Raw genomic sequence first — 12,529 nt, 5'->3', positions numbered from 1 at the left:
AAGGGGGCGGGGCCTATTCTCCTCAGCACACAGCGCCATTTTCCCTCACAGAAAGGCTGGTGGGAAGGCTCCCATGCTCTCCCCTGCACTGCACTACAGAAACAGGGTTAAAACAGAGAGGGGGGGCACTGATTTGGCGATATGTATATATATTAAAATGCTATAAGGGAGGAACACTTATATAAAGGTTGTCCCTGGATAATTATAGCGTTTTGGTGTGTGCTGGCAAACTCTCCCTCTGTCTCCCCAAAGGGCTAGTGGGTCCTGTCCTCTATCAAAGCATTCCCTATGTGTGTGCTGTATGTCGGTACGTGTGTGTCGACATGTATGAGGAAAATATTGGTGAGGAGGCGGAGCAAATTGCCTGTAATGGTGATGTCACTCTCTAGGGAGTCGACACCGGAATGGATGGCTTATTTATGGAAATTACGTGACAATGTCAACACGCTGCAAGCCGGTTGACGACATGAGAGGGCCGGCGAACAAATTAGTATCTGTCCAGGCGTCTCAAACACCGTCAGGGGCTGTAAAATGCCCATTTACCTCAGTCGGTCGACACAGACCCAGACACGGACACTGATTTCAGTGTCGACGGTGAAGAAACAAACGTATTTTCTTTTAGGGCCACACGTTAAGGGCAATGAAGGAGGTGTTACATATTTCTGATACTCCAAGTACCACAAAAAAGGGTATTATGTGTGAGGTGAAAAAACTACCTGTAGTTTTTCCTGAATCAGATAAATTAAATGAAGTGTGTGATGATGCGTGGGTTTCCCCCGATAGAAAATTATTGGCGGTATACCCTTTCCCGCCAGAAGTTAAGGCGCGGTGGGAAACACCCCTCAGGGTGGATAAGGCGCTCACACGCTTATCAGAACAAGTGGCGGTACCATCTACGGATAGGGCCGTACTTAAGGAGCCAGCTGATAGGAGGCTGAAAAATATCCTAAAAAGTATACACACACATGCTGGTGTTATACTGCGACCAGCGATCGCCTCAGCCTGGATGTGCAGAGCTGAGGTGGCTTGGTCGGATTCCCTGACTAAAAATATTAATACCTTTGACAGGGACAGTATTTTATTGACTATAGAGCATTTAAAGGATGCATTTCTATATATGCGAGATGCGCAGAGGGATATTTGCACTCTGGCATCAAGAGTAAATGCGATGTCCATATCTGCAAGAAGATGTTTATGGACACGACAGTGGTCAGGTGATGCAGATTCCAAACGGCACAAAGATGTATTGCCGTATAAAGGGGAGGAGTTATTTGGGGTCGGTCCATGGGACCTGGTGGCCAGGGCAACTGCTGGAAAATCCACCGTTTTTTACCCTAAGTCACATCTCTGCAGAAAAAGACACCGTCTTTTCAGCCTCAGTCCTTTCGTCCCTATAAGAGTCATATCTGCCCAGGGATAGAGGAAAGGGAAGAAGACTGCAGCAGGCAGCCCATTCCCAGGAACAGAAGCCCTCCACCGCTTCTACCAAGTTCTCAGCATGACGCTGGGACCGTACAGGACCCCTGGATCCTACAAGTAGTATCCAAGGGGTACAGATTGGAATGTCGAGAGGTTTCCCCCCTCGCAGGTTCCTGTAGTCTGCTGTACCAATGTCTCCCTCCGACAGGGAGGCAGTATTGAAAACAATTCACAAGCTGTATTCCCAGCAGGTGATAATAAATTTACCCCTCCGACAACAAGGAAAGGGGTATTACTCCACACTATATGGTGGTACTGAAGGCTAGGTGAGACCTATTCTAAATCTGAAAAATTTGAACACTTACAAGGGTTCAAATCCAGATGGAGTCACTCAGAGCAGTGATAGCAAAGAACAAGGGGACTATATGGTGTCCCGGGACATCAGGGATGCTTACCTCCATGTCCCAAAATTTGCCTTTTCTCACCAAGGGTACCTCAGGTTCGTGGTACAGAACTGTCACTATCAGTTTCAAGACGATGCCGTTGGATTGTCCAAGGCACCCCGGGTCCTTACCAAGGTAATGACCGAAAGGAGGATTCGTCTTCAAAGAAAATGGACGACCTCCTGATAAGAACAAGGTCCAGAGAACAGTTGGAGGTCGGAGTAGCACTATCTCAAGTAGTTCTACGACAGCACGGGTGGATTCTAAATATTCCAAAACCGCAGTTGTTCCGACGACACGTCTGCTGGTCCTAGGGATGATTCTGGACACAGTCCAGAAAAAGGTGTTTCTCCCAGAGGAGAAAGCCAGGGAGTTATCCGAGCTAATCGGGATCCTCCTAAAACCAGGAAAAGTGTCAGTGCATCATTGCACAAGAGTCCTGGTAAAAATGGTGGCTTATTACGAAGCGCTTCCATTCGGCAGATTTCACGCAAGAACTCTTCAGTGGGATCTGCTGGACAAATGGTCCGGATCGCATCTTCAGATGCATCAGCGGATAACCCTATATCCAAGGACAAGGGTGTCTCTCCTGTGGTGATTACAGAGTGCTCATCTTCTAGAGGGCCGCAGATTCGGCATTCAGGATTGGATGCTCGTGACCACGGAGGCCAGCCTGAGAGGCTGGGGAGCAGTCACACAAGGAGTGTGATCAAGTCTGGAGAATTCTCTCCACATAAATATACTGGAGCTAAGAGCAAATTTATAATGCTCTAAGCTTAGCAAGACCTCTGCTTCAAGGTCAGCCGGTATTGATCCAGTGGGATAACATCACGGCAGTCGCCCACGTAAACAGAAAGGGCGGCACAAGAAGCAGGAGGGCAGTGGCAAAACTGCAAGGATTTTTCGCTAGGCGGAAAATCATGTGATAGCACTGTCAGCAGTGTTCATTCCGGGAGTGGACGACTGGGAAGCAGACTTCCTCAGCAGGCACGACCTCCACCCGGGAGAGTGGGAACTTCATCGGGAAGTTTCCCGCAAGATTGTAAACCGTTGGGAAAGACCAAAGGTGGACATGATGGCGTCCCGCCCGAACAAAAAAATGGGACAGGTATTGCGCCAGGTCACGAGACCTTCAGGCGATAGCTGTGGACGTCCTGGTAACACCGTGGGTGTAACAGTCGGTGTATGTGTTCCCTTCTCTGCTTCTCATAACCAAGGTATTGAGAATTATAAGACATAGAGGAGTAAGAACTATACTCGTGGCTCCGGATTGGCCAAGAGGGACTTGGTAACCGGAACTTCAAGAGATGCTCACAGAGGACTAATGGCCTCGGGAGCTAAGAAGGGATTTGCTTTCAGCAAGTACCATGTCTGTTCCAAGAGGAACCGTGGCATCGGCCTTTAGGAAAGGACCTGCTCCAGCAGGGACCTTGTCTGTTCCAAGACTTACCGCGACTGCGTTTGACGGCATGGCGGTTTGAACGCCGGATCCTAAGGGAAAAGGCATTCCGGAAGAGGTCATACCTACCCTGGTCAAAGCCAGGAAGGAGGTGACCGCACAACGTTATCACCACATGTGGTAAAAATATGTTGCGTGGGTGAGGCCAGGAAGGCCCCACGAAAAAATTTCAACTAGGTCGATTTCTGAACTTCCTGCAAACAGGAGTGTCTATGAGCCTCAAATTGGGGTCCATTAAGGTTCAAGTTTCGGCCCTATAGATTTTCTTCCAGAAAAAATTGGCTTCAGTTCCTGAAGTCCAGACGTTTGTCAAGGGAGTATTGCATATACAGCCCTTGTGTGCCTCCAGTGGCACCGTGGGATCTCAACGTAGTGTTGGGATTCCTCAAATCATATTGGTTTGAACCACTCAAATCTGTGGATTTGAAATATCTCACATGGAAAGTGACCATGCTGTTGGCCCTGGCCTCGGCCAGGCGATTGTCAAAATTGGCGGCTTTGTCTTACAAAAGCCCATATTTGATTTTCCATTCGGACAGGGCAGAACTGCGGACTCGTCCCCAGTTTCTTCCTAAGGTGGTGTCAGCGTTTCACCTGAAACAACCTATTGTGGTGCCTGCGGCTACTAGGGACTTGGAGGACTCCAAGTTGCTAGACGTTGTCAGGGCCCTGAAAATATATATATATATATATATATATAATTCCAGGACGGCTGGAGTCAGAAAGTCTGACTTGCTGTTTATATTGTAGGCACCCAAAAAGCTGGGTGCTCCTGCTTCTAAGCAGACTATTGCTCGTTGGATTTGTAGTACAATTCAGCTTGCACATTCTGTGGCAGGTCTGCCACAGCCAAAATCTGTAAATGCCCATTCCACAAGGAAGGTGGGCTCATCTTGGGCGGCTGCCCGAGGGGTCTCGGCTTTACAACTTTGCCGAGCAGCTACTTGGTCAGGGGCAAACACGTTTGCTAAATTCTACAAATTTGATACCCTGGCTGAGGAGGACCTGGAGTTCTCTCATTCGGTGCTGCAGAGTCATCCGCACTCTCCCGCCCGTTTGGGAGCTTTGGTATAATCCCCATGGTCCTGACGGAGTCCCCAGCATCCACTAGGACGTTAGAGAAAATAAGATTTTACTTACCGATAAATCTATTTCTCATAGTCCGTAGTGGATGCTGGGCGCCCATCCCAAGTGCGGATTGTCTGCATTACTTGTACATAGTTATTGTTACAAAAAAATCGGGTTATTATTGTTGTGAGCCATCTTTTTTAGAGGCTACTTCATTGTTATCATACTGTTAACTGGGTTCAAATCACAAGTTGTACGGTGTGATTGGTGTGGCTGGTATGAGTCTTACCCGGGATTCAAGATCCTTCCTTATTGTGTACACTCGTCCGGGCACATTACCTAACTGAGGCTTGGAGGAGGGTCATAGGGGGAGGAGCCAGTACACACCATGTGATCCTAAAAGCTTGCTTTTGTGCCCTGTCTCCTGCGGAGCCGCTATTCCCCATGGTCCTGACGGAGTCCCCAGCATCCACTACGGACTATGAGAAATAGATTTATCGGTAAGTAAAATCTTATTATTGCACACCTGCCGACACACACATACTTACCTATGTTGACCCGCCGACTGCCACGTCTCCTGATCCGACGATCCGGGATACCTGTGAATAAAATTATACTCACCTCAATCCAGTGTCCAGATATAAATCCTCGTACTTGGCAAAACAAATAAACGAACACCCGGACCAGCGGACTGAAAGGGGTCCCATGTTTTCACATGGGACCCCTTTCCCCGAATGCCGGGACCCCACGTGACTCCTGTCACAGAGGTCCCTTCAGCCAATCAGGAAGCGCTACTTCGTTGCACTCACCTGATTGGCTGTATGCGCGTGTGACCTCACCGCTGACGCAAAGTTCCCACCATTGAAAGTAATGGAGAGGCTTTGCGATGCGCTGTCTGAGGTCACACGCGCATACAGCCAATCAGGTGAGTGCAACGAAGTAGCGCTTCCTGATTGGCTGAAGGGACCTCTGTGACAGGAGTCACGTGGGGTCCCGGCATTCGGGGAAAGGGGTCCCATGTGAAAACATGGGACCCCTTTCAGTTCGCTGGTCCGGGTGTTCGTTTATTTGTTTTGCCAAGTACGAGGATTTATATCTGGACACTGGATTGAGGTGAGTATAATTTTATTCACAGGTACCCCGGATCGTCGGATCAGGAGACGTGGCAGTCGGCGGGTCAACATAGGTAAGTATGTGTGTGTCGGCAGGTGTGCAATAAAGTTTTACTCTCAAGGTGCGTGTCTCCTGTTTTTATTTGGGTATTTTTTTTCCAGTAGTACTACAGGTACCAGCGGGCCCGTTTTTCTCCCGCATGCTGGTACTTGTGGTTCTCCAAGTACCAGCTTGCGGGGGAGGCTTGCTGGGACTTGTAGTACTACAGAAAAAAACAATATTCTTGTCATTTTCTCAAGGCTATCAGCCCCCCATCCGCAGCCCTTGGATGGGGGGGACAGCCTCGGGCTTCACCCCTGGCCCTTGGGTAGCTGGGGGGACGACCCCTTGATTGAAGGGGTCCCCACTCCCCCAGGGTACCCCGGCCAGGGGTGACTAGTTGGATATTTAATGCCACGGCCGCAGGGCGCTGTATAAAAGTGACCCCCGGCTGTGGCATTATCTGTCCAGCTAGTGGAGCCCGATGCTGGTGTAAAAAATACGGGGGACCCCTACTCTTTTTGTCCCCAGTATTTTTTGCACCAGGCGCAGAGCCCGGTGCTGGTTTTAAAAATACGGGGGATCCCCTGTCCATTTTCCCCCCGGATTTTTAGAACCAGGACCGGCTCGAAGAGCCAGAGGCTGGTTATGCTTTGGAGGGGGGACCCCACGCCATTTTTTTTCGGGATTTTACCATTCCATTTAACATTTAAAAAAAAAAAATAATAATAATATTTTTAAAATATATTAAATAATACTTGTGCCTCCCAAAAAGACAATCCAAGTACCTAATCCCTTCTAATATAAATAGATATGCTATTACCAATAAAAAAAAACACCAAAAAAAACATGTTTTAAATTTTTTTTATTAGATTCACCCACCAAAGTGTGGCGGATTGAAAATGACGAATTTACTGACTAAAAGCACTGTTGTCGAATTTCCAAACTTCAATTGAATATACTTTTGTCGAATTGCCGCATTTGTACCATTGCAGAAAAGTCGAATTTGACAAATGTCGAATTTCAAAAAGTCGAATTTTGAAAGTCATTTTTTTTGACGGAAAGTACTGAATTGCATGTCGAATTATTTTTTTTCTGGCGAAAAAGTCCAGTTTTTTGACAATTTCGGGAATTCGACCGCAATTGCATATACCCCATAGACAGGCCAAATGTTTGCCAGTTTAATAAAAAGAAATTGTTAACATCATTCGACTAGGACGCAAATGTTCTAGATACATACATAGTGAGGGTGAAAAAAAGACATTAGTCCATCAAGTTCAACCTATGGGGGTAATTCCAAGTTGATCGCAGCAGGATTTTTTTTTCAGCAGTTGGGCAAAACCATGTGCACTGCAGGGGAGGCAGATATAACATGTGCCTCCCCTGCAGTGCACATGGTTTTGCCCAACTGCTAAAAAAAAATCCTGCTGCGATCAACTTGGAATTACCCCCTACATTTGATCTCCAGCTGTGCTCAGTTTATGGTTATGGATGACCCTGATAAAGTTATTGCATATCTGTTTTAAACCAGAATACCCGATGGCCTTCCAATTACTCTCTGGGTCCACTATTATACAGTAAACTATAAACTGGTACTTTTTTTCCGATAAAAATATGTCCAACCATTTCTTAAACATATCAATAAAGTCTGCTATCACAACCTTCTCTGGCAGAGTATTCCATATCTTAACTGCCCTTACTGTAAAGAAACCCTTCTTTCGCTGGGTCACAGACTTCCTCTCCTTTCACCTTAGGGGGTGACCACGAGTCCTGTGTACAGATCTCTTTGTAAACAGTTCATCTGATAGTTCTCTGAATTGACCCTTGATGTATTTGTATAAGTGAATCATATCTCATCTTTTTTCTAATGTAAACATGCCTAATCTGGATAGCCTTTCCTCATAACAGAATAGCCTTTCCTCATAACAGAATGTCTCTAAACCCTTAATCATTTTTGTCACTCTTCTGTGAACCTTTTCAAGTTCCAAGATGGTTTTTTTTGTTTTTTTTAATGGAGTGGTGCCCAGAACTGTACACTGTATTCTAGATGAGGCCGTACCAGCAATTTATACAATGGCAAGATTAGTCTTCCCTAGCCTCTATGCCCCTTTTTATGCATGCAAATACCTTATTGGCCTTTGCTGCTGCTCCTTTACATTGAGCACTGTAGCAAAGTCTTCTGTCAATGAGCACACCCAAGTCCTTCTCCATGAACAATTCCCCTATGTTTACCCCATTAATATATAGATTACATGCTTGTTTCCTGTCCCAAAATGCATAACCTTACATTTATCAATATTAAACCTCATCTTCCATTCCTTTTATTATTTTATATATTGTACATCTGCTTATATTATTGTATGTGATGTATGCACGTGTGTCGTCTGTCACTTTCTTTAGGTGTGAGAAGGGCGTCATGTCATTGGTAAATGTGAGGAATTGTATCCGTTTTTACCAGACTGCAGAAGAACTCAGTGCCACCACCTTGTTAAACTATTGTGCTGAGATCATTGCAAGTCACTGGGTAAGGGAGTTCTGTGTGTACCCTTAGTTTCTAATACATGGGCATTATATATGGCTTATATTTTTTTGGGAGGTTTTTTTTTTTGGGATGTTCTGTGCTGCCTTTTATGTTGTATCATACATTATTAGTGTTTGCCTCAGAAGAAAAGTAATGTTCAGATCATAGGGTACAAGACACATTTTATCTAGACGCAAGTGGCGTGATCCAAATATCCACACTGCCACAGTTGCAGCCATAGGGATACTCAAACTTACTGAGAAATGATCTTTAGTTAGAGGATTGGCCCTGCTCAAAGGTCAGGCTATTATTATCCCTCAGTGCCACTTTTGAGCTGGAGGCCATGTGCAAGGCACAGTCTAGTGACATGCTGATATTTTCTCTATTGATGGTTTTTGATGGGACATGCGTTGTACTTAACAATTAAAATATCCACAAACATTATGGGGCCCCATAAGGCAGGTGTCGGGATGTTAATAAAATGCTGCTTAAACCATTTTACACGTTAACAGTAAATATGCCAATATGATAGTTTATCATGATGCTGGCAAATGTACTGCCGGTTCAAGTGAAATACTTTATGCGTGCCAACATTTTGATGGTCTCTAAGGTATCCACTGCAATAGTAACGTTGACAATCATGGGAACATATATTTAGTTTACACTAGTAATTGTGTTTTTTTTATATGTTTGCGTCAATTGTTTAGGATGATCTAAGAAAGGAAGACTTCAGCTCAATGAGTGCACAGCTTTTGTACAAAATGATTAAATCAAAGACTCAATTTCCTTTGCACAAAGCAATTAAATTGGAAAGAGAAGATGTCGTTTTTTTGTATCTGATAGAGATGGATTCCCAGGTATGATAGAATCTTCATATCATGAAAAACAGCAAAAATACATTTATCTAGATCTGCTTGTTATTCATGGACTGCTGTGAAACATTTCTGTATGCACATAACCCTCATCAAGTTAAGATACACTGGGCGGGATTCAATTGTTTTCACCCCTTTCCACACCCATTCTGTTTCTACCCTTGGGGGCATGGTATCATTCTTTCAACTTGCTGCCCCTGGAAGTAGCGAGGCACCCAACCCTTTACACGGCTAAACCTGATTACTATGGGCACAATATGCATGATAACGGGGATCATTTTAGACAGATTAGGCGTGATGTATTATTTGAATTCCACCCAATGTATGCATGTAAAAAGAAGCAGCAGCTCTGTCTTATGGTTTTCCTATACTCTACTGAAGTCCCCAAAACTCAACTGCTAGCGCTGAAGTTTTCTGCTGAGAAACACATGTCACACTCAAGTTTTAAGCTGGTCAATATATATAATTTGTTGAAAAATGTATGTGTGTATGTATATGTATATGTATATATATATAATATATATATATATATATTCTTAATTTTAAATATCCATGTATGATGAGAACAAAAGAAGCTAGATGGAGTGTGGCTATACCGTATAGGGGGTACTGTAATGTCACATAGTGAGTGGATCGTGCCTGTCACTCAGTAACACTGTTCCTTCTCTGGAGTCTGTAATTACACATACCTTCTTTGCCTCTGTAGTAAGACCTTACCTACTTTCACCTATGTAGAAACACTTTCTTGCAGTCAGGGGTAGATCAAGAAAAATTACAGGGAGGCACCATGATCCCATTGTGAATATCGCCTTTGCCAGCAATTCGCCCCAGTATTTATTTTGTATGTACGCATCGAAAAGGGGGCTTGGTAGTAAGTCACTACTAGATATGCCCCGTCTAACGTCTCTCTCAGTAGGAGCGCCTGGATGCGGAACTGCAAGGCGAGGCTTCTGAACGGTCGGCCTGCCTGAATTTGCCAGACGACAAGTCTGGTCTTGAATACACCTATTGAAAATCAATTACTTAACATTGTAGCACCTACTCACACCAACCAGCCCTGACATAAAAAAAACAAAAAAAAAACCACCAGAATAACCATGCAAAAACAAAAAGTACATACAATACACAAGGCCAAGACAAGTTATGTTCTGCCTGCACTTGCCACCTTAAAAACTTGCTGCGGCTCGTAGTACAGGCCTCTTTGGAAAGAGTACGAATAATAAACACCTCTTAAAAAAGCCAAACAATTAATGAACATCCTAGCCCGCACAGGTGTCTCTCAACATCCCCTCCCTCCATATCTGTGTCATTGCCCCTCCATATCTGACTTATTGCCACCTCTGTACCTTTCTCACTGTCCTCTGCCTCCCCCCCCCCCCCCCTTTCCCCAATCTTAGTGATCTCATCAACCCCTGAGCACCGCCCCTACACATTTCATTGCGTTCTCTGTATCAGTCTCGGTGGGAAGATAAGAACCATGGCGTTGGAAATCCCCGGAGGTGCAGGATGCTGGCCGATTTAGGACATTTCTTTTTTTTAAAGGGGCATTCACTTACAAAGCAAAACCATGCCTTGTAGGTGATTGTCCCTTGAACAAAAATCCAAGATCAGCCAGCATCACGCACCGCTGGCGATCTTACGCCATCCCGCCTCATATGGCCCATTCAGTCTGCCATTTTGTGTGTCAGTATTAGGGTAGGTATAGTTTAGGGGATTGAGTTAGAGTATTTGGGATAGGGGATTAGGATTTGTTTAATGATTTGGGTTAGTTTAGGGTATTGGGTTAGGGATATTAGGGATAGGATATTAGAGTTGGTTCAACATTATGGGTTAAGGTGTTAAGTGTAGGAGTTATAGTGAGGGAGAAATTTGGGGTTAGGGAATTAAGGTTATTAAGATTAATGTTTAGGGTGAGGTTTAGATTAAGATATGGAGGATCTACTGTACATCCCAGATTTACCGGGATTGCACCGGATTCTATGTGCCCCAGCTCCCGGGAACCAGAACTAGGAGAGGTGTCCGACCTCCATCGAGTATCTGTTGTAATGCGCAGTGCCAGCAGGTTCTCCGAAATGGAATCCTAATAGGTCTCTGCAAGCAACTGAATCATTTCCAGAACCGGCAACTCCTCTGTCTCCACACAAGGTCAAAAGCTCATCCTTTTTCAATTTATACTCGTACCCTACTGCCAAGACATCTCCAGCCTCGCCTACTCACCACTGCTCCTTACATTCACTGCCACATCTGCTCACTATTCCTCCCATCTCCATTAGCATCTACTCACTGCTGCTGCCTTCACCTCCAGCCCCATCTCCATCCTCGTCTCTTCACTACTCCTCCCTACACCTCCAGCCTCATCTCCTCACTGCACCTCCCTCCATCTCCATGCTCATAACCTCAGCACTGCCCCCTCTATAGCTCTTTGACTGCCCACCCGGAGCCCCACACACTACATATTTCTCTGCATCTCCCCCTGAGCTCCCACTCTGCATATGTGTCTGGCTTCCCCATATCAATGTCATCATTCCCTGAGCTCCCACTCTCTATATGTCTCGGGCCCCCCTCCCTCATTCAAATCTTACTTTTTTGCTGTTTCCCATACTGTCAGCGTGTGGCTAGGGCAGGTCCTGCTGCTTCTCTGCACACTTTGAGCTTGATCCAGAAATGGTTGAAGGCGTTGCCTCCCACGCAGATTCCCGATTATCAGGAATCTGCATTTGCGTGTGTATGTGCAGAATGGACCTTGCATTGTTGCGTGTAGTTCTCCTCTGAGGGGGGATGTATGCGCTCCTGAAAACGGATTGTTGCTTCTGTTTTCCAAGAGGGGAGAGCCATGTCACCACACAGACTTCCTGGCCTCGTAGCCCCTGCTTCCATTGGCCAGCTTTGCAAGCAGATGCTTACTCAGCTGGCTGTGTGGATCATCGTAACTTTGTATCCCAGCTTGTGACGTCAGTCTCCGTACTGGGATTGCAGTTACATTCAGGAGGCGTCTTTTCTACTGAGACTTCTTCATCATGTCCCTCCTTCGCATCGGATGGAAATTCAATTCTGCTTGCAATTTAATTTATGTTCACCTCTGAATCAGGTCCTCTGTCTGGCAGCTCGGCCTCAGAATCGAGCAGGTAGTGAAAGTAAACACACTTCCTTTAGTCTGAAGCTGAGTGAGGCTTCTTCCTGACATCTCCTTGGATCACCCAGACAGCAATCTGCAGAGTCAGGTGCTAGGTAATCAAAATATGTTCCATAAGCAAATTACACTGCTCCTCATGACCTATGTAGAAACCTGTGTGGTAGCACTTCCAGACTCATTTTTGAATTACCACATTCCGCTTCTGTCATCCCTGTAGTTGCACATTCTCCTTTTTACCTCACCTCTCTAGTATCACATTTCCCCTCCTTTACCTATGTAACATTGTCCGTTCCCTATTTTAGTTTCTTATATAATGACACACAATTCTCTGTTGGCCTATGACAAGTGCTAGAAGACAGTAACTTTTGCTATCATTCCTCTTTTCCTTGGTTTCTGAAAAGTTTTATATTTATGAAATCTTGTTTGCCTTGTGTATCCAATACTTTGTAATACAAGCACATA

The 12,529-nt window shown here is 45.3% G+C and overlaps 1 protein-coding gene across 2 annotated transcripts in view; it reads left to right on the top strand.

The window, feature by feature from the left end:
• Positions 1-12,529, top strand: part of ANKFY1 (ankyrin repeat and FYVE domain containing 1) — a 249,891-nt gene that overhangs the window by 108,912 nt on the left and 128,450 nt on the right. For both annotated transcript variants that reach the window (XM_063953705.1, XM_063953704.1), the window contains exons 5-6: positions 7,942-8,065; positions 8,770-8,919. In XM_063953705.1, coding sequence (XP_063809775.1) covers positions 7,942-8,065; positions 8,770-8,919 — 274 coding nt within the window. The remainder of the gene's footprint in view (positions 1-7,941; positions 8,066-8,769; positions 8,920-12,529) is intronic.

This window comes from Pseudophryne corroboree, chromosome 2 (assembly GCF_028390025.1).
Source record: "Pseudophryne corroboree isolate aPseCor3 chromosome 2, aPseCor3.hap2, whole genome shotgun sequence".
Lineage (NCBI taxonomy): Eukaryota > Metazoa > Chordata > Amphibia > Anura > Myobatrachidae > Pseudophryne > Pseudophryne corroboree.
This window is presented reverse-complemented; position numbering and strand designations above follow the sequence as displayed.